Source organism: Vicugna pacos, chromosome 17, assembly GCF_048564905.1.
Source record: "Vicugna pacos chromosome 17, VicPac4, whole genome shotgun sequence".
NCBI lineage: Eukaryota > Metazoa > Chordata > Mammalia > Artiodactyla > Camelidae > Vicugna > Vicugna pacos.
The window spans coordinates 22,210,027-22,234,107 of NC_133003.1; the positions used below are offsets into that span (position 1 = coordinate 22,210,027).

At 40.3% G+C, this 24,081-nt stretch overlaps 1 protein-coding gene across 9 annotated transcripts in view; it reads left to right on the plus strand.

Moving 5' to 3' along the window:
- The window catches only part of RBM6 (RNA binding motif protein 6), an 88,073-nt gene extending 63,992 nt beyond the window's left edge, over positions 1-24,081 (plus strand). For 8 of the 9 annotated variants that reach the window (XM_072941308.1, XM_072941311.1, XM_072941310.1 and 5 more), the window contains 15 exons: positions 4,108-4,182; positions 8,890-8,950; positions 10,732-11,007; positions 11,432-11,592; positions 12,429-12,526; positions 13,200-13,242; positions 13,383-13,464; positions 13,701-13,786; positions 14,325-14,471; positions 16,128-16,223; positions 17,373-17,633; positions 19,550-19,624; positions 20,324-20,421; positions 22,948-23,077; positions 23,836-24,081. In XM_072941308.1, the coding sequence (XP_072797409.1) occupies positions 4,108-4,182; positions 8,890-8,950; positions 10,732-11,007; positions 11,432-11,592; positions 12,429-12,526; positions 13,200-13,242; positions 13,383-13,464; positions 13,701-13,786; positions 14,325-14,471; positions 16,128-16,223; positions 17,373-17,633; positions 19,550-19,624; positions 20,324-20,421; positions 22,948-23,077; positions 23,836-23,961 (1,815 nt within the window). In that variant the 3' untranslated portion in view covers positions 23,962-24,081. Of the gene's footprint in view, positions 1-3,016; positions 3,184-4,107; positions 4,183-8,889; positions 8,951-10,731; positions 11,008-11,431; positions 11,593-12,428; positions 12,527-13,199; positions 13,243-13,382; positions 13,465-13,700; positions 13,787-14,324; positions 14,472-16,127; positions 16,224-17,372; positions 17,634-19,549; positions 19,625-20,323; positions 20,422-22,947; positions 23,078-23,835 lie in introns of all 9 variants that reach the window. The other variant, XM_072941312.1, reaches the window with a different exon arrangement.

The following is a 24,081-nucleotide window of genomic DNA, read 5'->3' on the forward strand; positions in this document are numbered from 1 at the left end:
GCAATATAGTGAAAAGAAAACCTGACTAGTCCCATTTGTGTTGCTAACTAGCTCTGAAGTCTTGAGCAGGCTGCTCCACGTAACTCATACTTTTTCCATGTGGAAACAGGTTTTATATGTGCCCTATTTGTGAGGATTGATCCAGGTGACATTTGTGAAGAATGCCTTTATAAACTGTGATTGATTTGTGAATAAGGATTACTACCTCTGATAAGCAATGTCACTTTTCAGCCACCAGTAACCTGATTCTCCTATCCTGTGTTTGGAAGAAGCACAAATCTATAAAGAGGGTTTGCTGATTTTTCAGTATGAGTTGTATTCACAAGGCTCACATACTTTCCCCCACCTTTGATCCTTTGTGTGTCTCTCTCCTTACTTTAATGGGATGATTTATGAGGTTACACAGCAACCGTATCTCAGTAAAAGTATAACTGTGACTGTGCTTGTGGGAGATTGTCAACAAAGATGCAAAGCTACTGGCCAGAAATGTTCCTTCCTTTCCATTTTCTCTTGTACCTCCACAGTACCTTAAAACCCTTGGGCTTGGTTATCAACCAGCTGGAATATATAGTAGAGTCTCAGTTCTCTAACGCAGTCCTTTTCACAGGTTAACAGTCACAAAATGGAGTTATGAAGCCTCCAAGAGTAGCAGATGAAAAGGGAAATGGAAATGTGAATATTGGATTCAGCAGCCCTCAGACCCAGCTTGTGCTCCTCTCTAGTGTCCCTAAGGCAGAGAGTAAAGATTTGCTTTGCTGTTCAGGAGTGCATTTATCTCTAGCTGTTAGCAGCTTCACTTTAAGACCCTTTGAGATATACTTAGAACACATATATATTGCTTTGTCAAGTGTGGGCTTTGGGCTTGGGAGGATTCTAGCAGGTTTTAATCTAATTTAAGCCTAATGTAACACTACTGAGAAAGGGGGTGTCTTTAGTTTTACTTTCAAATATATGGTGCATCATTAGGAATTAGACGTGGTTAATGATACTCATGATCTTCATGTTACCTGTGCTTTAGTAGCTTGGTAAATAATTCAAATGATGAATAAAAATTATAATGTGTGAAGATGGTAGGTAATAGACAATTAAAAGTGGACAACCAAAAGTGATAAAATCATCCTGCCTGCTTATTAATCCAACTCCTCACAGGTTCCTTCCCTAGGAGACACTGGCAGATCTTTATTGTACGAAATCTGAAGAAAGCACCTGGTAGGAATAGGGAGGTGGGCAGTACATGTCATGCCTGTGCTTGGTATATCTGGGCAGCTGATACATGATAGCAGCTGGGAATCAAATCATAGATAAACTTGATTGTTCTCATTCAAGTTTTTCCTGTGTCTGTTTATTCCAATTAAAACAATTGGCTGTTCTTGAACAGTGATAGTCTTTGTTGGGTTTTTTAGTTGTTAGTGGTGGTGGTGGTGTTTTAACAGTGATAGTTCTAACAACCATTTTATATTCTTTAGCAGTGGTCTCTGGTAGCCTTATGTCTAACCATGTGCAAGTTGAAAAGAAAGGGCCACTTTTATAGGAGGTTGTAGGGGACTCTGAGGAATAAGAAATGTGCCTTTGTAACACGAGTTGAACGTAATCTTCTCAGATTGACACTCTGTGGGTACCCCTGGCAGGAGGAGTTCCCTACCTTCAAGAGAAAGTCACAGCGGCTCCTGGAACATCATATTTGTTATCTGAGAAATACAGAGTGCTCCTTGCCTCAGGAATTCCTGACTCTACTGATGCCTCCAAGTGGTGAAATCAGAATTTGCAGTTGACTGCAATTCACAGTAGTGCCTTGTTCCAATGGCACTGTTCACTGTTCACATGGCAACCCACACGTTTTATGGACTGGGTGTACAGATGTGCACTGTGACAGCAGTACCTCCCTCCAGAGCCACTGTGTGCTAAGCACTCCAGTCTTCCAGGGATAGTTGGATCCATTCAGTCTTTTTTCCATTTCACAAGCGCTTATTAAGTTCCTTTTCTACACCAAGTACTGTGCTTGGTACTGGTAATAAAAGACCAGCAAGATTTAGCTTAGGTGCTAAGATTTGGCCCAGCAATTGAAAATTAATGCTAAGTACTATCATAAAGATAAGGGTTCTGACATGCAGTGACCATTCCCGTGTGAAAGCTTAGCCTTGAAGTGGGGTGTGAAATATCACCTGACAAGCACGTGAGATGAAGTGAGTGACAGCTTGATCCTGTCTAGTCTCACCTGCTGTTGCTAGTCCTTTTCGAGCATGTAGGGCTCAAAATACACTTATTGAGCACTTACTACATCCCATGCTAAGCACTTCGCATGTATTAATTTACCTAATCTTCATAACCAGCTTATGAAGTAGGTACTGTTATTCCTACTTTATAGATGAGGAAACTGAAGCTCAGAGAAGTTAAGGATCTCGCTGAAGGTCATGGAGTGGAGGCAGGATGCAAATTTAAGGAACCTGATCCAGAGTCCGTATTCTTAAATACAGGTGCCTCTGGGTGGAAGAGTACCATCTTCACCAACTTTCTGTATGGGTAGAACTTAGCAGAGTGATAATCCCCTGGCCCTCCCTACCTGCAGAGCTTTTTCTCTTTCCTGGGTTGGCTCCTGAGGGCAAATTGCCTATCCCTAAGAGTGAGCAGGAATAGGCAAATGCAGCAGGCAGTCCCTTATCTACAGCCCCAGATGTGAATCTGGCTCCACCTTTCACCAGCTGGGTGACCTTGCCTCTCTGAGCATGTTTCCTCATTTGTAAAGTAGAGCTAGTGATCATGGGATCATTTAGGGATTAAATAAAATAACACACTTAATTAACAGTTTCTGGCTCTGAGTAAGCACTTAAAAATGTTAGCAATTTTTTATTATCATCGTCCTCTAGCCTTGAGAAGAAGCCGGGAAATAATTTCTCAGAGACCAGATTCTAGGACCTAGGTAGGTGGGTAGTTTTGTTGGGTTTTTTTTTTTTCGGTTTTGACAAGACAATAATTTTATTCTATGTATTTCTCTTGACTCTTTTGGTGTGAAAAGCAGAGAGGTAAAGCATTATTTGACAGATGTATGGATTCAAGCAAGAAACTGAGGTCCAATTGCAAAGAAATGCCTTGTATAACTCAGAGCCCTGTCTGAGGAGACACAGAGGACCCTAGAGGGCGGAGAATGAACACAGCGCAGGGGCTAGTTCCAGAGTCGCATCCTCGGTTAGTTCACTTACAAGTGTGGGTGAGGGTCCCTTGTCAGTAGGCAGAGATTTTTTTTTTCCCTCTACTCTAAAAGATATCTGCTGTCTACTGTTTATTTAACAAAATTAATTTTTTCTTGATGTGAAAGAATTAGTGTCTTGCCCAGAATGCAGAGGCAAAGGAGCTCTGTAACTGCAGTCTTGTTGAGCCCCTTTCCCCACCCGATCCTGTACCAAACTTCCCCAAAGTGCTTATTTGCCAATGATTGCTCCTCAGATCTCATAGCCAGCTTACTTGGTAGGCTCCAAGCCACAGTGGTGCTGCTGCCACCACCACCACTGCTGACACCACCAGTCATTCAATTTCCTGCTATAAGAATGTGACCTACCGTGAAGCTTTCACAGTCCTCTCTTCTTCCTGTCTTCGGTGTTGTACCTCTTTCTTTTGGTGCTTTTGCCATGCAGCGGTGTTGCAAAGTTTTCAGGCACCAGAGTTGAGATCCCTTACTACCTCACCAAGGAGATTTGAGTTAGCCATGGAAAAGAAGATAACTGAGAGGGCTCCTGTTCCTCTGTGCTTCAGAAGGAAGAGTTTGCTTCTTGAGGGTGTGCTAGCTCCCTAGCCAAGTAGGGGGAGTTGCTGGGACTACCTGACCTCTGGAGGAGTAAACTGGGCCTAACCTGCCCAAGGACAGCGCCCCAACACACAGAACCAAGGCCGAGGACTGACTTCACCTTCTCCCACTCCCTTTCCCTAAGCTTAAGCTCGCTCTGCCACACTGCCCCAAGTCTGTGGCTTATAACAGTCATTTCCTTCTGTTGATGAATAAGCTCACTCTTTGTAAGATATTTCAGCTTGGGGACTGGAAAGGCTCTCTGTGCCTTCCTGTCTCTTCATTTCTTCAAGGGTTCATGTTGATGGCTTCTATCTTTGTCTCCACAGGGAACTCTAATGATCCATGACAAAGAGGTCACCCTTGAGTATGTACCAAGCCCGGATTTTTGGTACTGCAAACGGGTAAGTGCCAAGAATTCCCTTCCTTAGAAGTAAGGATCCAGCATCACAACTTCTCCATGTCTCCAGGAGTGCTGCCTGGTGTAATATGTGTGGCCAAGGGCAAAGCTCTTCTTTCTTGGTTTACTTAAGATAAATTGGAGGTCAGGGCAAGGTCATCTATAATTTCTGCTTCCCAGCTGCTGCCTGTGGCCATACAGGGTTCTGGGCCTGTAGTTGGCGATGCTTTCCCAAGGACATATGCCATGCTTTCTGTTGATTATGAACAGAAAGAGTAACAGTCCCTTGACTTAAAACCTCTTCTCAGTTACCTTTCTTGGGCATGGGTAAAGAATGTTTGGAAAGGTGTAGAGAGGCTAGTTCTGTGGAGGTATACATTTTTTGGATATTCAAAGGTTTCTGAGGATATAGAACTTCAGGTACTGTGATATTTTTCCTCTGTTTAACTCTATTTTCTTATAGAATGGCATATTTAAAGATTTTAAGCTATATTCTTATTAGAAATCCAGTTTGATTGCAAATGAGCATGAAGATGTATTTTGTCATTCTTCATTGCTGCTATGTAGTTTCAAAAATAAGTTTGAAAATTTTATGTAAAGTTTCTTAATTGTAATTCATTAAAAGTATCATCAAACTTGATAAAATTAAATAAAAGCTTTAGCTTGAAATTTCATTAATCTCAATGAAATACAATTTGGATAGTTGTGGTTGTCGGTAACCAAAGCATTGATATTTCATGGATATACTACCTTAAGCTGTCAATTTAGGAAAACATTTAACTATTTTTAAAATGGTGATAAAATTACACATAACATTAAATTTACCATTTTAACCATTTTAAAGTACAAGTAGCACTAAGTACATTCACAATGTAGTGCAATCATCAACGCTGTTCAGGTTTTAGAACTTTTTTTTTAACATTTTTTATTGATTTATAATCATTTTTAGTTTTAGAACTTTTTAATCACCCTAAAAAGAAACCTCGTATCTGTTAAGCATTGCTCTTCCCTCAGTTTCTGGAAACCACCAGTCTGTTTTCTGTCTCTATGGATGTGCCTATTCTGAATATTTCATGTAAGTGGAACCATATATTATGTGCCCTTTTGTGTCTGCCTTCTTTCATTTAGCATGTTTTCAAGGTTCATCCATGTTATAGTGTATATCAGTACTTAATTCATATTTTGGCTGAATAATATTATATGGATATATCACATTTTGCTTATCCATTCATCAATTGATAGCCTTTTGAGTTGTTTCCACTTCTTAGCTATTGAGAATAAGACTGCTATGAATATTCATGCATAAGTTTTAATTTGACCACCTGTTTTCAGTTCTTTGGGGTATATGCTCAGGAGTAGAATTGTTGAGTCATGTGGCACTTTCATGTTTTAACTCTGAGAAAGCACTAAACTGTTCTCCACAGACACCAGCTGCACCATTTTACATTCCCACCAACAATGTCTGAAGGTGCTCTGCAATGTCTGAGTTTCTCCACATCCTTGCCAACATTTGTTATTTTCCATTTTTTGGATAATAGCCATCCTAGTGGATGTGAAATAGTATCTCATCATGATTTTGATTTGTATTTCCCTAGTGACTAATGACATTGAACATCTTTTCTTGTGTTTGTTGCCACTTGTGTATCTTCTTTGGAAAAGTGTTTATTAAAGTTCTTTGCCCACTTTTAATTGGGTTGTTTATATTTTTGTTGTTAAGTTGTAAGAGTTATTTATATATTCTGGATGTTATTCCCTTATCAGATATGTGATTTGCAAATATTTCCCCCCAATCTATGTGTTGTCTTTCACTTTCTTGATATGGCCCTTTGATGCACAGTTTTGATTTTGTTAAAGTCCAGTTCATCAATTTTTTTTCTTTCGTTTCTTGTCCTTTAGTGTCACAAAACTATTGCCAAAGCCAAGGTCTTAAAGGTTTACCCTTATATTTTTTTCTAAGAATTTTATAGTTTGGACTTTTATATTTAGATCTTTGGTCTATTTTGAGTTAATTTTTGTTCAAGGTGTGAGGTAAAGGTCCAACTTCATTCTTTGGAATGTGAATATTTAGTTGTTCTCGCACCATTTGTTGAATTAACTATTCTTTCCCCATTGAGTGGTGTTGGTACCCTTGTTGGAAGCCATTTAACCATAGATATATAGGTTTATTTCTATAGATTCAATTTTATTCTGTTGATCTGTATTTTTATCCTTATGGCAGTACCAAACTGTTGATTATTGTAGCTCTTGTAGTAAGTATTTCAGTTGGGAAGTGTGAGTCCTTCAGTTTTGCTCTTCTTTTTCAAAATTGTTTTAGCTACTCAGGGTCTCTTGCAATTTCATGTAAATTTGAGGATCAGCTTTTCCATTTCTGCAAAAAAGAAAAGGCCATTAGAATTTTGAGTACATTTAACATTTTAATAGTGATTGCCTCTTCATCTTGAGGTTATGGGTAATTTCCTCCCCCTCTTATACTTCCCATTATCTGCTATAATGCACATGTATCATTCATTATATCATCAGAGATACAGAGAGCTAGCATTAAAGGAAAATTTTGAACTTTATTTTCTGTTAACCAGCAAAAAAAAAAAAATACTGATATCTGATGTCAGAATTACACAGCTATTGCCAGGGCTGTTGCTTGAAAGAACAGAATGACTTGGTTACATTGTCTGTAAAATTATAGGCCATTTATTTAGCTATCTCAGGGGTACTTTGTAATTTCCGTGTGTTTTTGGAAGAGTTGAGGTGCCAGCCCTGCATATGTGATCTTTGGCCTGATGTGAAATGCACTGATTTTTTTTATTTTAATTTATAGCAGTATTATTCATAACAGCCAAAAAGTGGAAACAATCCAAATGTCCGTCAACTGATGAATGGGTAAACAAAATGTGATATAACCATGCAATGAAATGCTATCAATTTGGCAATAAAAGGGAATGAAGTACTGATAGATGCTACAACATGTATAAACCTTGAGAAAACTGCCAGACACAAAAGATCAATTCTATGGGACCGGGGGTGAGACTGAGAAATAACTCTACTAGGTTTCTTTATAGGATGAAAAAAATGTTCTAAAGTTGGATTGTGGTGATGGTTGCACTATACATATACTCTAAATCATCGAATTGGACAGTCCCACAGTCTCCATGGGGGATTGATTTCAAGACCCCCTGTGGATACCAAAATCTGCAGATGCTCAAGTCCTGTATATAAAATGGTGTAGTATTTGCATGGAACCTGTGTAGTGCTTTATAAATAGTTACTGGCATGTAGCAAATTAAAGTTCTGCTTTTTGGAACTTTCTGGAATTTTTTCCCCCAAAATACATTTTATCTGCAGTTGGTTGAATCTTCAGATGTGGAACCTGTGGATAGGGAGGGCCAATTGTAATAACAGATAGCCCTCAAATCCTAGTGACATAAATCAACAAACATATCCTTCACTCACATTACATGTCCAGGACCTACAGGTCATTGCTACAGTTCTGCTCCATGGTCTCTCAGTCTGGGACCCAAGTGGAAGGAGCAGTCCCAATATGGGACTGTTGTCCTCCTGGCTAAGAGAAAGAACAAGAGGCTCATTCACACAAGCAATGGCTCTTAAAGCCTCTGCCAGACCTGTGTAAATCACGTTCACTCACATTCCATTGACCAAAGCAGGACACATGGCCAGGGCTGACAGTGAAGAGTAGAAATCACTCACCCTACCGGGAGGCACCACAATCACTTGACAATGGTCAGGGCTGTGTCAGATCTGCTTACAAAGAAGGAAATAATGAAGTAATCGACAATAATGACCTTACTCAAGTTACTTAACTTCTCCAGGCCTCAGTTTTGTTATCTACAAATTGGGAAGATAATAGTTGTCTGGATTAATAAGTGACAGCATATAAAGTAGGCCTGGTACATGGTGTGTGCTGTCTGATCATTAGCTGCTGTTGCTGTTTTATTGTTCTGTCCGTTCCTCCATCTGGCATTCTCTAACTTGCCCTACAAGGCCCTACTCAGATAGCTTCCTTTTCATGGTTCCTGCTCTTTGGTTTCCTACCGGTCAGCTCTGCCCTTATAGCAGTTGGAAGCTTGGTGGCAGAAGTTAAGATCTGGGGCCTTGGGATTGGGCAATGTACTTGCCTTTTTGTCCATAGGTTCAGATAAGAGCTACATTCGCATTGAAAAGTGTCTCTTCCCTTGTGCTAGGCTAGTGAATATGTCTTTTCCTTTTAACACCCTCAGAACAGAGAGACACTACCTATAGCTCTTCCTCCTCCTTCTTTGCCCTTTTTAAATCAGTGTTTGAGAATGCAGTTGATAATTGAATTCTTCTCAGTTCCAGCTAAGCCTAAATAGGGCTTTCATAACCAATTCAGGATCAAATTTTAGATGCAGACTAATAACAGCTTTGGTGCAGTATATCTTATAAACCATATAATAGTCCATAGTAAGTTTATTTGCTGTAGAAATCTGTGTCCAGAGCAAAGGCATTTGGGGCTGCTCCAAGGTCCAGATACTCTGTTAAAGGCAACTCTCAAACAGTATCTCACCAAAGTCTTCATGCCAGCTCTGATGAGTGGAGCATATCAGACTCATTAGGCTTTAAGGTGATCTGGGATATGGCTTATTTCTTTCATTTTTGGTAGTTGTTACTGTGTTGGATGTACATTATTTTTTTAAGTCTTTTTGATCAAATTGAATTCTTCCCCTTTCCCTTGCAGTGTAAGGCCAACACTGGTGGACAACGATCTTCGTGTTCATTCTGCAAGTGCCCAAGGGAAGGTGAGTGGTGGTAGAGGTAGAGGTGGTGGTTTTTATTTTGTGCGCGGAGCACAGCAAGTTTCTTGCTTTCCTTGGCTTTAAAGAGAGGTCATCCCCAAATACAAGTTGATAGATAAATCTCTTAAAAGTGCAACATGATATCTAATTGCACGTGACCGTTAGTGAATAGTTTGGATCTCAGGGTTCCACCAGGGGAATAAGATGGGTTATGGGCTCCTCAGCTTGAGGTGGCTAAGTAGGCAGCTGATCAGAGGTCAGCAGTATTGTTATTTAGAATACATTTTAAGGGTATTAGGCTGAGAAAGAGTCTACAAGGCATTAGCCCATGTGACCCTGCCCCACCCCCTAATTCTTTGAAATTATTGGGAATAATTTGCTGTTGTTACTGTTCTCATCTTATGTTCTAAACGTTTGAGGATCTTCAACCCAAAAACATTTGTTAAAGTAACAGTAAAAATATAAACAAGAAAATAATCAGGATTGAGTGTATATATAATATTTATAGAGTAATAAACCTACCAGCTTCTCAGTGCCTTGACTTTAAAGTAAATCTCTCCAGAGAATCTTTAGGTAAATAGCCTTGAAGAGTCTATCAAAGGCCTCCAACAATACTCTGGTAACAGTGACTGTTACGTGCCTGTTTCTGATATTATCCTGTAAGGAAAGATAGGACAGGACCATAAAATACAGCTCAGTGCTGGGATCCAGGTAGCCTCCAGAAAGACCTGTTTATTCCAAGGTTAGAACTTAGTATGCCTACAAAGTATTTCTTAGCTGGGCTTTTGGCCTATAGTCGAGATTCTACTCTCTACTGAGGGCTGTGAAGCAGATGTTACGAAAATCTTTGGGGAAGACTCTACATCCCTTAGAGACCAAACCAACATGTGAGAAGGTAAGTAAGTAACTTTCCAGTAGGGAGGTTGGAGACTTTTTTAGCTTGTTGTATTACTTTAGATTAGGAAAAATTGGGATTTTTTTTCTCAAGAAAGACTTCTTTCTCAGTCTGTTCCAACAAATGAATAGATGGTTTATAAAAACCCTTGAGCACCATACCACTAAGACGGCTGAAACAATTTAAATGTGGAAACATTCACTAGTCAGTCGCCTGTCACTGCTGTTAAGTAATCTCTATATTGCTCCCATAGAATGTCTCTTTTTGAGCCACATGACTTCCTGCAAGAATGAATTAATTGCAAAAAAAATGCCCTAATTAACTGGACAAATTATCCTGCTATATAGAGATTTGAAATGATCATATTTTGAAATTATTTGCATATAAATGAACTGTGTGCAGGTAGGTCTTTAGCTTTGCTGTGTCTGTGGTCTTAGCAGAATTTAGACAGCTATCTTAGTACTGTAATGCAGGAAGAAACAAGGCTCCTAGACACACATGTTTGAAATATATGTATCTTTGGTAATTTTGTCCCCAGATCTGTTTTTGTTTTGTTTAGTTTGGTATGACCTTGTTTACCCCGGATCTGTTATTATCATTGGTTATAATAGTCAAGTCTGGGATCTCATGAAGGATTTAAATATTTGGGAAGTGATAGAAAACTCGTAAGATTAAATATTTTAAATACTTGGATAGTTTCTTCTGTGAACTATTTTATGTGCTGTCCTATGAATCTTGCTTAAAGTCTGTCAGAAGACTCTTTGTAGATATTTCTGAGACTTTTAAAAGCATTCCAGTATGAGTATTTGGTGGTAGGTAAGGAGGAATCCCAGGAGTAGTGTTTTAGGGGATGAAACCTGTTGGAGATTCTCTGTTTCTGCTCCTCTAGTGACAGAGGCCAAGCAAGAATTAATAACCTACCCTCAGCCTCAGAAAACATCCATACCAGCACCATCAGAAAAACAACCTAGCCAGCTCACAAGGTCAGCTGATAAGGAACCTGAACCCAAGAAGCGGGAAGAAGGACAAGAACCACGCTTGGGACATCAAAAGAGAGATGCAGAAAGGTATCTGCCTTCTTCTCGAAGGGAAGGGATCACCTTCCGAAGAGACCGAGAGAAGGAGCCATGGTCTGGGGAGACACGCCAGGATGCAGAGAGCAAAAGTAAGTGGTTTGTTGGGGCACGTACCAGACTGTGACCACCACAGTTGTAGCATAGATGGCCTGGGCTGTGGTCCTGGACCAGCTGCTTCTTACATCCTAGTAAAACTACTCAGCGTGATTGTAGAGGCTGTTGTTTTTTTGCAGGCCTCCTGTACTAGTTGGAGGAATTTACATCGCCCAAATAGCAAGTTGCTTTTCAAATGCAACAAGATGTAGTTTTAGATTTCTAAATTTTGGTGAAGAAAAGTATAAAGTATTTGACTAGCATTTTATTATAGAACCAGCCTTGGCAGAGGAGGGTAACATCTGCAGTCATCTGGAGTTTAAACAAAAAAAAGATACACTCAGGCTATGAGGACTTCAAAAATGTAAACCTTTCTCTCTCTTCCCTTTCCCCTCTGTCCTTTGTGTTTGGTTCATTCAGCAATCATGCTAAAACGCATCTATCGTTCCACTCCACCTGAGGTGATAGTGGAAGTGCTAGAGCCCTACGTCCGCCTGACTACTGCCAACGTCCGTATCATCAAGAACAGAACAGGCCCCATGGGCCACACCTATGGCTTTATTGACCTTGACTCCCATGCGGTGAGTCGTAGTTGTCTGTCACCACCACCTCTACCTCCCATGCCCCATCCCTTCCTTGAGCCTTAGAATGGCCTAGGGACAGCTGGCTATAGAAACCTCAAGAAGATTTGAAGGACTTATTTATTCTTGGAATTCTTGTATGCTACCTGGTACCATAACCCCTCTTGTTCTTTCCTTTGGGTTCATTCAAGTGAAGTAACTGCCCTGGAAAGTTAGAATTCTGAGTGGTTTTCCAGATCCATTTTTGTCTTGTGGCACTTATAGTTTCCAGTTAAAATAAAATGACAGTTTAGTCAGTTGTGAAAAATCTGAGTAGTAAACCTTTTTTGTCAAGATTTTAGTGAATTTTCTAATTTCTTAAAATTGTTTTGCCTGGCCACAGACAGTTATATATATTTGATGGTAATGGAACATTTCCTCTTTTTCCTCAAAGTGTTGCTTTAATAGATTCTTGTGGCTTGAATTTTTAGTTGTGGGGCTCTTTTCTATAGAAGTAACATGAGGATAGCAATAAAAATCATTGATATTTCTTAGATTTCATGCTCAAAAATCACAATGGGCTTTGTAAACTGGATCTGATGTCGTGACAGTTGCAGACTAAAAGAAGAGGATTTGAATTTCTGAAATTATGTCAAAAACTGCTGTCTACTTTGACCATTATTCTGATCCTTCATTAAGGGTTGCCTGTTTTTGCCAGTGTTCTCTTACCATTACGGTTATGACCAGAACATAATATTTCGTAAATTTTTCCTTTGAGAAGGAGAATCCACATTCAATTCTCTTTCAAGGGACATGGGCTTTTCTCTCTGGGTTCAAATGAGTCTTTGGTTCACCAGGAAGCTCTTCGGGTAGTGAAGATCTTGCAGAACCTTGATCCACCGTTTAGCATTGATGGGAAGATGGTAGCTGTAAACCTGGCCACTGGAAAACGAAGGTAAGGCAGAGGTCTGGGGCTCCTTTGTGCTGCCCCCACTCAAGTCTTTGGGAGGAAACGTCTATTCCTGGAAGGAGAGACAGAGATAGTAGGATGTGATGCTATCCTACTGTGAGTTACTTCAGATATTTATGTATATTTTCTTTTTCTGAAGCTTGCCTTCTTCTGACTCTAGATTTTTTTCCCCCTTAAATAGTATTACTAAGTACTTTAGTTTTTTCTCTTTTGACTCTCTGGTATCTTTGGGTCCCAGATGATGGTACAGTCTTTGGTGTGCAGAAAAATTGCAATATATCCTTGCCCCTTGGAATCCTAAGAAAGTGTTTTCTTGACTTGCCACTCCCCTGAACTTGTTCATACCCCATAGCATTGGAAAATCTAATTCTCCTTTACTCCTTCAATCATCTTGACCCAGGAGTGGTAACTGGGAAGTAGCTGCATCAGAGAGGCAGGCTTACAGGAATGGGGCAGAGCTTGCTCTAGCACCTTCAACTCAGTTGCTCTTTTGCTTCAGCAGGTAGCATCATCAGTATCACCAGACCTGCTTTCTGTCTGGGTTGGTTCCTTTCTGTGCAAAAAGGGGAAAAGAGTTTCTCACCAAATCTGTAGGGCCGGGCACTCCTCAAGTGGCTTTTGGTAGCAGGCTCAAGACATGTTATATTGTTTGTTGCAGAAACGATTCTGGGGACCATTCTGACCACATGCACTACTATCAGGTAGGCTTCAGCAGTTGGGGAGTGCTCTGTTAAAATCCTCAAGTAACTGAAAGAATGATAGTGAATTCTCTCTAGTGGGTGACTGTTAAGGTAAATGGCTATCAGAAGTTCCATAATTTTAACTTGCCTTTCTGTGATAGGGTAAAAAATATTTCCGAGATAGGCGGGGAGGTGGCAGAAATTCAGACTGGTCTTCAGATACAAATCGACAAGGACAACAGTGTGAGTGACCTTTTCTTTTGTTCTTTTTGGCTTGACTAGTCATTAATTGAAATCTTTATGGTCACAAAGTTGGCAGGAGTTGCTGTTGACTAGGGGTTCTCATTCAGAGAGAGCACCATCTACAGGTTCTGTAACCATTTGGGTTGGCCAACCTCGCTCTTGGATTGTTCTTGATGGGTCCCCAGCAAGGGCTTCATTACAGGGACTAACATTGGCTCTGGTTGTATTCCCTGTAGCATCGTCTGACTGTTATATATATGATTCTGCTACTGGCTACTATTATGACCCGTTGGCAGGAACTTACTATGACCCCAATACCCAGGTGAGTTTTTGGCTTTGTTATTTTGTCAATGATTCTTTTGAGAAAAGAACCTATGATTTGTTACTTTGAAGGTTTGATCTCTGGTTGCTCATTACACGAAAAGTCTAAAAGTTTTAATCTATGGAAACTGAATATTTCTCCATTCCAGGCAGCTGCTCTGACTGTTATGCTGTCCGAATCTCATGTCTAGTCTGGTGTTTTAAAAAGTCCAGGTCTTATATCAAATTGTATTTATTCAGGTGGATTTTAAAGATGATCATCTTCATGTTAACTATTACATATATGGAAAAATCATTGCCTTGTGACATTATAGGCAAGAACAGTGCAGCTCTTGGAAAAATGGACAGTGAGTGGCCTGGCTAAGTCTTGGCCCCTGGAGTAGCCCCCTTGGCCCCTTTAGGTTTTTTGATGTAGTCTCTTCTTAGGCTTGAGGGAGAGAGCTCCTCTTGCCCTCAGAGGGGAACTGTGCTCCTTAGACCTAGAATTACTGGAAAAATGAAGCATTCTGTAGGCTTAACTGTTTCCAACTATATCGCAGCAAGAAGTCTATGTGCCTCAGGACCCTGGGTCACCTGAGGAAGAAGAGATCAAAGAAAAGAAACCCACCAATCAAGGAAAGTCAAGTAGCAAGAAGGAAACATCTAAAAGAGATGGCAAGGAGAAAAAAGACCGAGGAGTTACAAGGGTAAGATGACTTGTGAATCTGCTCCCTTTTCACATACTTACAGATTAAAATAAAGGCATCAGAGACAGACAAGATCTGGGTTTGAGGTGTAAAGTTACGAAAAAAGCAGGCAGTCTCCTTGCCTCTTACAGCCTGTGGTCACTCTCTTTTACAAATGCAGAAACTGTGGGTGGTGGAACAAAGTGGCTCAGCTCAAACCCCGACACCTCAGCTCCACACAGTTTTACTTTCTTTTTTTTTAAATGTATTTTTATTTTTAGTTTTAGTTGTACTTTTACTTTCTTACATCCCTTTTCAGTGCTTGACTCCATATACACATTTCTATAGGTATAATTGTATCATGAGGTGCCATTTTGTATTCTTTATTCATTTTACATTTGATCACAAGTATTTTTCCATGTTTCTATAATACTCTTTATTACCTTAATGCCTGTATGGTCAAAAGTCATAGTAAAACTGTACCCTTGTTTTCTTCATCATGCCTACATTGTTTGTCTTTCCTTTCTAATTTTATGCAGTTATAATATGCAGCATTTAGTATTTTATTTCTCTTTTAAATTACTTCCTTAGGATAAATTTTCAAGAGCAAAGATGATGAACATTTTTCTATCTCCTGACATAAAATCAAATTATTTGCCAAAGAAGTATATTGATTTACTCTGACACCAGTTATACATTAATGCAAAATGATGAATTTGCTTGTGGCTCAGTTCATAACTTGTCTTTTTTTCCCTTCTAATATTGCTATCTAGATATACAGAGAGAGAGAATCTGTCTGGGAACTTATACTTTGTTTTTTCTTCCAGTTTTATTGATACTATTGACATACAGCATTGTATAAGTGTAAGGTGTACAGCATAATGATTTGAGTTACACACATCATGAAATGATCACCACAGTAAGTTTAGTGAACATCCATCATCTCATATAGATACAAAATAAAAAGGGAAAAAAATTTTTTTTCCTTGTGATGAGAACTCAGGATTTACTCTCTTAACAACTTTCATATATAACATACAGAAATGTTCATTATATTAATCATGTTATGTATTACACCCCTAGTCCTTACGTATCTTATAATTGGCAGTTCGTACCTTTTGACCACCTTCATCCAATTCATCCTCTCCTCCCCCTGATCCTCACCCCCAACCTCTGGTAACCACAAATCTGATCTCTTTTTCTTTGAGTTTGGTTGGTTGGTTGTTTTTTGTTTTTCTACCCCTCCCCCTTTTTTCTTTTCTACAGCACAATGTTAGTCACTGGTGGACAGCATAGTGATTCAACATTTTTTTACATTACAAAATGATCACAACTGAGAACTTAAACTTTAGAGTCATACTAGCTTAATATTTGGATTCTGCTTTTGCCACTTATTCTTTCTAACCATATTCTCAATCATTTGTAAAATGAGGATATTAATGCCTCTCTAGGAAGATTTGTAGTAAAGGCTGAAAGAGATAACGTATGTAAATGCCCCATCTGGTGCCTGACATATAGTAATCATTCAATCTATACTAAATGTGATGTTTTTAAAGGTTTTTTCTTTTGGAATAATTATAGCAACATTATAGATATTTCACAAATTAGGAGGTTTGGAAAATCAGACTAATTTCAACAGGGTTAACTCGTATAAAAATTACCTGGGATTTTGTTTAGTTTCAGGAAAGTGCCAGTGAGGGGACAGCCCCCCCAGAAGATGTCTTTAAGAAGCCTCTGCCTCCCACTGTGAAGAAGGAAGAGAGTCCCCCACCAGTAAGGCTAAGCTGATGTCCTGGGATAGGGCTGGGGCTAGTTCCACATGGGAAAGAAAGGTCAAAGGTTGATGCCTCTCTTTGATGTCGGTCCTTTAGCTCTCTGTGTTTTACAAATAAGGATTCCTTGAATATAAGCATGAGGTAAATTTTCCTGTCTCCTAATGCGGTATTACTGGAGAATCAGAGGCAGAATCAGAATCTGTCCTTCTCCCCTCTTCCTTCTGCCATTCCCACCAGAGCAGGGCATGCATGGCCTTTTTAAAGTTAGAATCTTGGTCTTGTTAATTTTTCTCTACTAAATGACCAAGGAAACCCATTTGCCTAGCCCCACTGTTTCCTACCTTTTGGTGCTGCATGAGAATCTAAGTGTGGAGTGCACGCATGGTCATGGTCATTTTTATTGTGTGCCTACTTGGCCAGAGTGAACAACGCTAACATTGGTACCCATTTTTTTAGATGCCATAAAGTGATTGGCTCAATCCAATCAGTTATTTTGATTAAATATAAATGGATAACAATAGAGACTGTTTATATGTTCTTATTTTGATTGATTATAGGCCAATGACCTTGCATCATTATTTAATATTTCCTATAAGTGACTGATACTTTTTGCCTGCTCCACATTTTTTAGTTCAATGTAACATCTGTCCAACCATGTAGTTTCCTCTACCTTACTCAGGAGCTGGATCTGTGTACCTGGATATTTATCATTCATTTCCTTTTAGTCTATCTCTTTTGCTATAGGGGTTACTGTAGCCTTGGTGGAATTTATCTTTCCTTTTCTCCATGAGTAAAAGTGACTTGGGAGATGATTGCTGTCTCTCCCTCTTTGTAATCTGTAACTTTTAAGCTCTTTTCCTGTGTTCTCTGTCAGTTTCCCTTTCTCTTCCTTCTCTCCACTATTCTTTTGCTAGAGTCACTTCTAAGGGAATCTTTCTGGCTTATCTCAATGGGCAAGAAGAACAATCAAGCTCGAGCCATGTTGCTTCCATTTGGGAAATAAGCAATGTGGTCAGTGGGCCTATTTTGAACCCAGTTCATTATTCAGACTAAAAGAGAAGAAATGAAATGCCCAAATTAGAATATCCAGAAAACAGGCCGTGGATATAGGTTGAGTTTATGTTAACTCCTGGCTTTCTCCTTCCAGCCTAAGGTGGTAAACCCACTGATTGGCCTCCTGGGTGAATATGGAGGAGACAGTGACTATGAGGAGGAAGAGGAGGAGGAGCAGACCCCTCCTCCACAGCCCCGCACAGCCCAGCCCCAGCAGCGGGAGGAGCTGACCAAGAAGGAAAATGAAGAAGACAAACTCACTGACTGGAATAAACTGGCTTGTCTGCTCTGCAGAAGGCAGTTTTCCAATAAAGAAGTTCTGATCAAACACCAGCAACTCTCAGACCTGCATAAGGTATTAGGGGAAGGGCCCTGACCTTTTGAATTTTTGACTCTTTACCATCAATGAGCATCGAGCAGAGAATACAGAAGCCTGTGCTGTCCTTCCTCAACCTTATTATCCCCAGCTCCTATAATTAAATCAGTTCAATTAAAAAATAAATTTTTCCTCCCTTTTTGTTCATTGGTTGCTCTACTTTAAAACTGTGTCCACCTTCAAAAAACTTCACAGTGTAGACCCAAGACAAGGAGCATGGCTGGGGCTAGAGCACCAAAAACAGAAGCTGTGCTAAAGACAGGAGAAGGAGTCTTGGAAAAGGAAACTCATTGCTGGGTTTCTCTTAGTTCTACCATTAACCTGACAATTGGACCTCAGATAAGGCCTGTTTCTTCTTTGATACTTGATGGCTTCACCTGGTTCTGTCTGACTCTGACAATGTGCCATTTTCCCCAAAGGTGGGTCACATTCTGTCATCTCTTCATGAAGTGAGTTATTGCTATAAGCCATGGCACAACAGTTATTCTTGGGATGTTAAACTGATGTAAATTGATCCTCCCTTGCAGTCTTCCCACTTACATGTACTGACCAAGGAGCCAAATTCTGGACAAGTAAATCCCCTAGATGAACTCATGTTCTCAGTAGAGAGTAATTTCTCTCATACTTTTTCTCTAGCAGATGTTGCTAGAGCAGGTGAGGGGATTAGATTTAGGTTTTCTCTCAACGTAAAACCCAAAGTCTTATGTGGCTAAAGGCTGAGAGGCTCTGCATTTGGTGATAAGCATACCTCTTCTCCCAGCTGCCTCTGCTGAGGCTCTGCAAAGTTTCTAGGATTCTTGGAAGTTCCTTCTAACAATCCCTGCAATAGACTACCTCCCAAGTCCCTTTGACCTTTTGGAATTCTGAGTCATCAGACCAACATATTTAAATTTCAGCTCTCTGATGAAAATGCTAATAAATGGCTAAAAAGATAAAAAGTAGTTGTCAGAGGTATACATAGAATAGATAAACAAGATTATACTGTATAGCACATGGAAATATATACAAGATCTTGTGGTAGCTCATGGTGAAAAAGAATGTAGCAATGAATGTGTATATGTTCATGTATAACTGAAAATTTGTGCTCTATACTGGAAATTGACACAACATTGTAAACTGACTATAACTCAATAAAATAAAATAAAATAAAATAAAATAAAATAAAATAAAATAAAATAAAATAAAAAGTAGTTATCAGGAAAGAGGAGCCAGAGTTCTGATGAATCCAGAAACTGAATTCATCCTGGAACGTGGAACGCAGACTGTAGCACTTTTCCTTTCCTTGCAGTGATCTGGTGCAAAGAATCCCTTTTCTGTGCAAGAGCTTTTCTGAACACCTTAAGTTTCTTATATATGCCAGAGGGCATCGTGTAGTGGAGCCATAGTTGAAGAATGTGGGACCCTCAAGGAGTATAGGACTCTCAGAGCAATCTATTTGTTCTTTCGTGACCTTGGGGTTCCTTTTTTCTGTGGGCTTTAAAGAGTGAATAGTGTCTGAGGATGGCAGGTGGTGGCAGTAGGCAGAGCATGTCGGCATTTGGTTTTCTTCACTGGTTTATTCAGATTTCTCTCTCCCATAAGTTTTACCTTAGACAGAGAGATGTAAAATAGATTGATGTCTTCCAGATTTTAGAGAGAAGTAGGATAATATTTGTCTTGTGCCACAGCACATGACTAATCTATGTGACAAGCCAGTGTTAGAACCTGGGTTCCCATTGCTGAGGCTAAAAGCAAAACCAGTTAGGGATTGTTGCTTGCAGGGTACAGTGATCACTTAGGAGAGTTGGACAGTGAAAGGAGTTTCGGTCTTAAAGCAGCTATCAGGAAAGGCCTAGAGGCATTTCTAGAACTGCTTTTTTTTGGACTTATACTCACAGAACTCCCTCTCTTCTTAGCAAAACCTGGAAATCCATCGGAAGATAAAACAGTCTGAGCAGGAGCTAGCCTATCTGGAGAGGCGAGAACGGGAGGTAAGTGTGGTGACCTGTTACTCCCTTGACCTCAACTCTTTTTGCTTTCTGGTGTAACATTTGTAGGCTGTGCTGAGGATAAAGAACGAAGAGACCCCAAAAGATAGTGTATAAATTTCTCAAAACTCATCAAACTACATTAAAATGGGTGCATACTATAAATTATACCTTAATAAAGCTGATATTTTTTTAAAGGTAGTGTTAGAGTCTCTGCATAAGTCAAATAATACTCCTCTTTCCTGCCCACCTTTTAAAATCAGTGAAGGAGTGTTGGAGAGGGCTGCTGAAATAGCATCTTTTACTGTTAAAGGCCAAGTTGGAAGAAGTTGCTTAGTGTGAGAGCCAATGGACTTGCTCTCTAGACCACACTGTTAAGCAGACTCACCTGTCCAGCTACAGGCTTCACCTCACCAGCCCAAGGCAGGTATATGTGATGGTTAGAGAGCTACCAATGGATGCCTACTGGAGAGTGCCTCTTCCTCAGAAAAGGCAAATATAGCCTATCTTCCCAGATTTACCAGTCAGAGAAGTCACTACTTTCTCAAGAATAGTGTATAAAGGAGCAAGAGATTCTAGGAGTTACCAGTTCAATTCCCTTTGCATTAGAAGAATTATCAGGAATAAAGTTAAGCTTTCCCACTACCCAACCCCCTCAGACAGAAATATAAATATCAGATCTGTTCTTCTGCTTACCAACAGGGAAGGTTTAAAGAAAGAGGAAACGATCGCAGGGAAAAGCTCCAGTCTTTTGATTCTCCAGAAAGGAAAAGAATTAAATACTCCAGGGAGACTGACAGGTAAGATATACTCTTCACTCAGCCTAGGCCTCAAGGCCTAGTGGTGAAACCATCTCCTTCTCCAGCTGTGCTGCTTTTTTTCTTTCAGGGAGTAGGTTATCGGGAGTAGGTTCTTTCTGAACTCTTGAGCATGAGGTTCACCCCAGCATTTTGACTACCTGTCTTAACACACAGGGAATACGTACATTGGCATGAAAGAGTCTTTGGCTGCTTAGCTGTAGTAGCCCTGGTTGTGAACCCTTTCTCTCTTCATCAGTAATGCTGTACCTCCTTATCAGCCTGATAAGAATGTCACATTCTTGGACTTTTTCTCTAGGGAACATCCGTTCTCACACATAGGTACTGAATATATGGTTGGCTGCTGATGGAGATACATGACTTTCCTGTGCTTGTTTCTGATCATATAGCTCCAAAATAATGAGTCCGGAGTTGTATAGGATTTGTTGATAGTCCATGGTGTACAGGTAGTGCACTAAGTGCAAGGAATATTTGGGTAGACAAGACATATATTATCCTTGACTATCTGAACACAGAATAAGGAAGGCTTAGGTGGTACATTGTCTCATAGGGCAGACTCAGAAATCTGATGGAGAAGGGGAGGGCATTTCAATTGGAGGAAACTGCATGCTTCATGGAGGAAAGAGAGAGAGGTCACGATGCATTTGAGAAGTTGTAAGTAGCTTGATGGATTGAACATTGGAGATATGTGACTGAGCGACAAGAAGATGAGGCTGGCACAACAGACTCAGTCCAGTTCATGAAGTTCATACTTCTTGAGTACCATGCTAAGACTTTGTCTTAGGGCAGTGGGAGGGTTATGAAATGATTTTAAGCAAGGAATTGATTTAGCAAAACTTGAGCAAGTCTGTGTGTTGGTAAGCAAACAAACTAGTAGCCAGGATAGATTTTGTCTACGGAGAAAGAGGAAGATGATTGATGGAGAAAGGACCCTAAGAAGGCTAGATGGGGTCTGGGGCTCTGGCATTCCAACTTATTTGTTCATAGCTCACAATAAGAGATTATTTTTGAATCGTGGCCCAGTAATTGTGCATGTGTGTATGTAAGTAACTGAAAATCTTCCTGAAAAATACTTCCTTACTGTGTGCAATAAACTGATATTTTTACTCTAGTCTATTTTATTTGCATTTTTAAGAAGTGCTAAGGTGGGACCACTTAATCAATGTAGCATCCTATTGGGTCATTCACTGCAGTTTGAAATACACTGGACTAGGACAAAAGTGAAGGAGTCAGCCAAGAGGAGGAAGGGCACCTTAGCCCTGAGTCATTGGGCTGGCTGTAGAAAGAGACCATTCTCTAGTCTCGGTACCTTTCACACCACATTCTACTAGCTCTTCTCCTTCTTAGTCTTCTCTCCTGCTCCTCTTCCTTTTCTGGGTAATTCCAGATATTCTCCAGGACTCTGCCCTCAGTGTTCTTTATTCTTGCTGCTCCACTCTCTTGACCTGGACTATCTATGGTACCTCAGGCCTTAGCTACCACTAACAGGCTAACAAGTCCTGTGACTCTGTCCCAAGTCAGTTCTGTTTTCTGAGCTCAAAATCACTATTTCTATTTACCTCCTGGGTATGACCTCTTGGACACCTCTCAGGCTCTTCACACTAAACAATTACTAAATATTATATTCCACATTATACTCCAGTCCAGTCCTGCTAAACCTACTGTATTCCTATTTCAGAGTAGTAACATCATCGCATCATGGTCTGCCTGGTCTGACCCAGTCTTCCTCCTTTATCCTGTATGTCATTATTGGCCACTTCCCTAATTAAGTCTTGCCTCCTTCGTAACTCATCTTCAAATCAGACTGCTTACTCTCAATCTTTGCTCTTCAGTCTTCTGTCCATTATCTACCATACCACCAAAATTACCTTTGTAACCAGAAATCCCCTAAAACTTGACTTTTTGTGAACATACACCTGACTAGAGGGAGGCCTGGGCTCCAAGGATTCTTTGCTTGGAGGATGAAGTCCAGAGTCATGATTTAGCATGATGTTAAAGGCTTTTCACAGTATGGCCCAAACATCCTGTTGTCAATTCCTACTACTTCTCTCCTAGACAAATTATATTCTTTCACTTTTCTTTGCTGAGTCCTCCTCTCCTCCCTTGCTTTTTCTAGCTCACAATCTCCTCGTTTAAGACCCAGTTTAGATATACCCTCTTGTTAGAATTCCTCTCATTTTTGGTGATGCCCCTTTGGAGTTTGTGTTTCCTCTGTTGTATTTCCATAGTAGATATCTGCTGATGCCACATCCATGGCTGAGCTCTTCAATGTGCTCTAAGCATCTGTTGACATATCCTTCTCACATCCTTCCCCATGAATAGGGTCAGGTCTTAGTCGTCTCTGTATCTCCAGGACAAAGCCTGTTGCATAGATAGCAGGCACTCAGAGATATCATTTAATAGACTTAAGAGGAGGCAAATCTGAATCAAGAAGACAGGTTTTTATTGGGCTCACAAACAGGTCACTTTGAGAGTGCTGATGTCTAAGTATGTCTGCTTCTTTTGCAGTGATCGTAAACCTCTTGGTAAAGAAGGCATCGACAACAGCAGCAAAGGAGGCTGTGTCCAGCAGGCCACTGGCTGGAGGAAGGGGGCAGGCCATGGATATGGTCATCCTGGGTTGGCTTCAGCGGAGGAGGTGAAATGGTTTTCATCTTGTTGGGGATGGCATGAACCTGAAATATACTTAATTTTCTCTCATTCTGTGGCCCAGAGCTGTGTCCTTGTCTTTTGGATGGGCTTTCTCCACTGCTGGCAGAGAATATCAGAGCTGGGGAACCCATCAGTCTTGATTACTGGCTTGTAGCTAGGCATAGTAGGCCTTTTGCTATTTGGTTGGTGCTGGGAAGGGGAGTAATAAGTTGGAATAAGACTCATCTTACTCGTCCTTAGAGTAAGACCTAGGAGCAGTGTGGGAATCAGTTTGAGGCTGAAGAATCATTTGATGAAAAGAACAAGGGAACCAGCAATAAAAGGCACAAAGGCGTCTCAGAGAGGAATTGTCATCAGAGATCTTTGATGGTTGAAATTTGAGGAGCATGAAGTTAATCTTGGTTCCCGTAAAGGGCCTCGCCCCTCATGGTTCAGGAAAAGAAGAGAAGATAGAAAAGGTGATAAGAAGGAGCACTGCACACTTTGTGTTGGCTTAGTCCCCCTCTGAAAATGCTGAGTATAGGAGATTGGCTTCTGATATTTCTGGTGTTGAATCTTGTGTCCTGAAATCATGGCATCACCACCCTCCTTATTCATCTTGAGTGTTTGTTTATTAACTAAACATTCTTTTAAAATTCCTCTATTTTGTGTTCCTCACTAGTCCAGAAATGCTTATAGTCAAAGACCAGCTATGAGGCTAATTAGTACATAGCACCCACTTCATTGTTCATCTTTGTTTTACAGACTGAAGGCCGGATGAGGGGACCCAGTGTGGGGGCTCCAGGAAGAACCAGCAAGAGACAGTCCAATGAGACTTACCGAGATGCTGTGCGAAGAGTAATGTTTGCTCGGTATAAAGAACTCGATTAAAGAGTGGAGACAAGTCCCATAGGACAGAGCCTCCTTCTTGTTTTGTTTGTCCGTCTCTCCTTTTGTTTTGTTACTGTTCTTGCTGCTAGAACTTTTTTAAATAAACTTTTTTTCAATGTG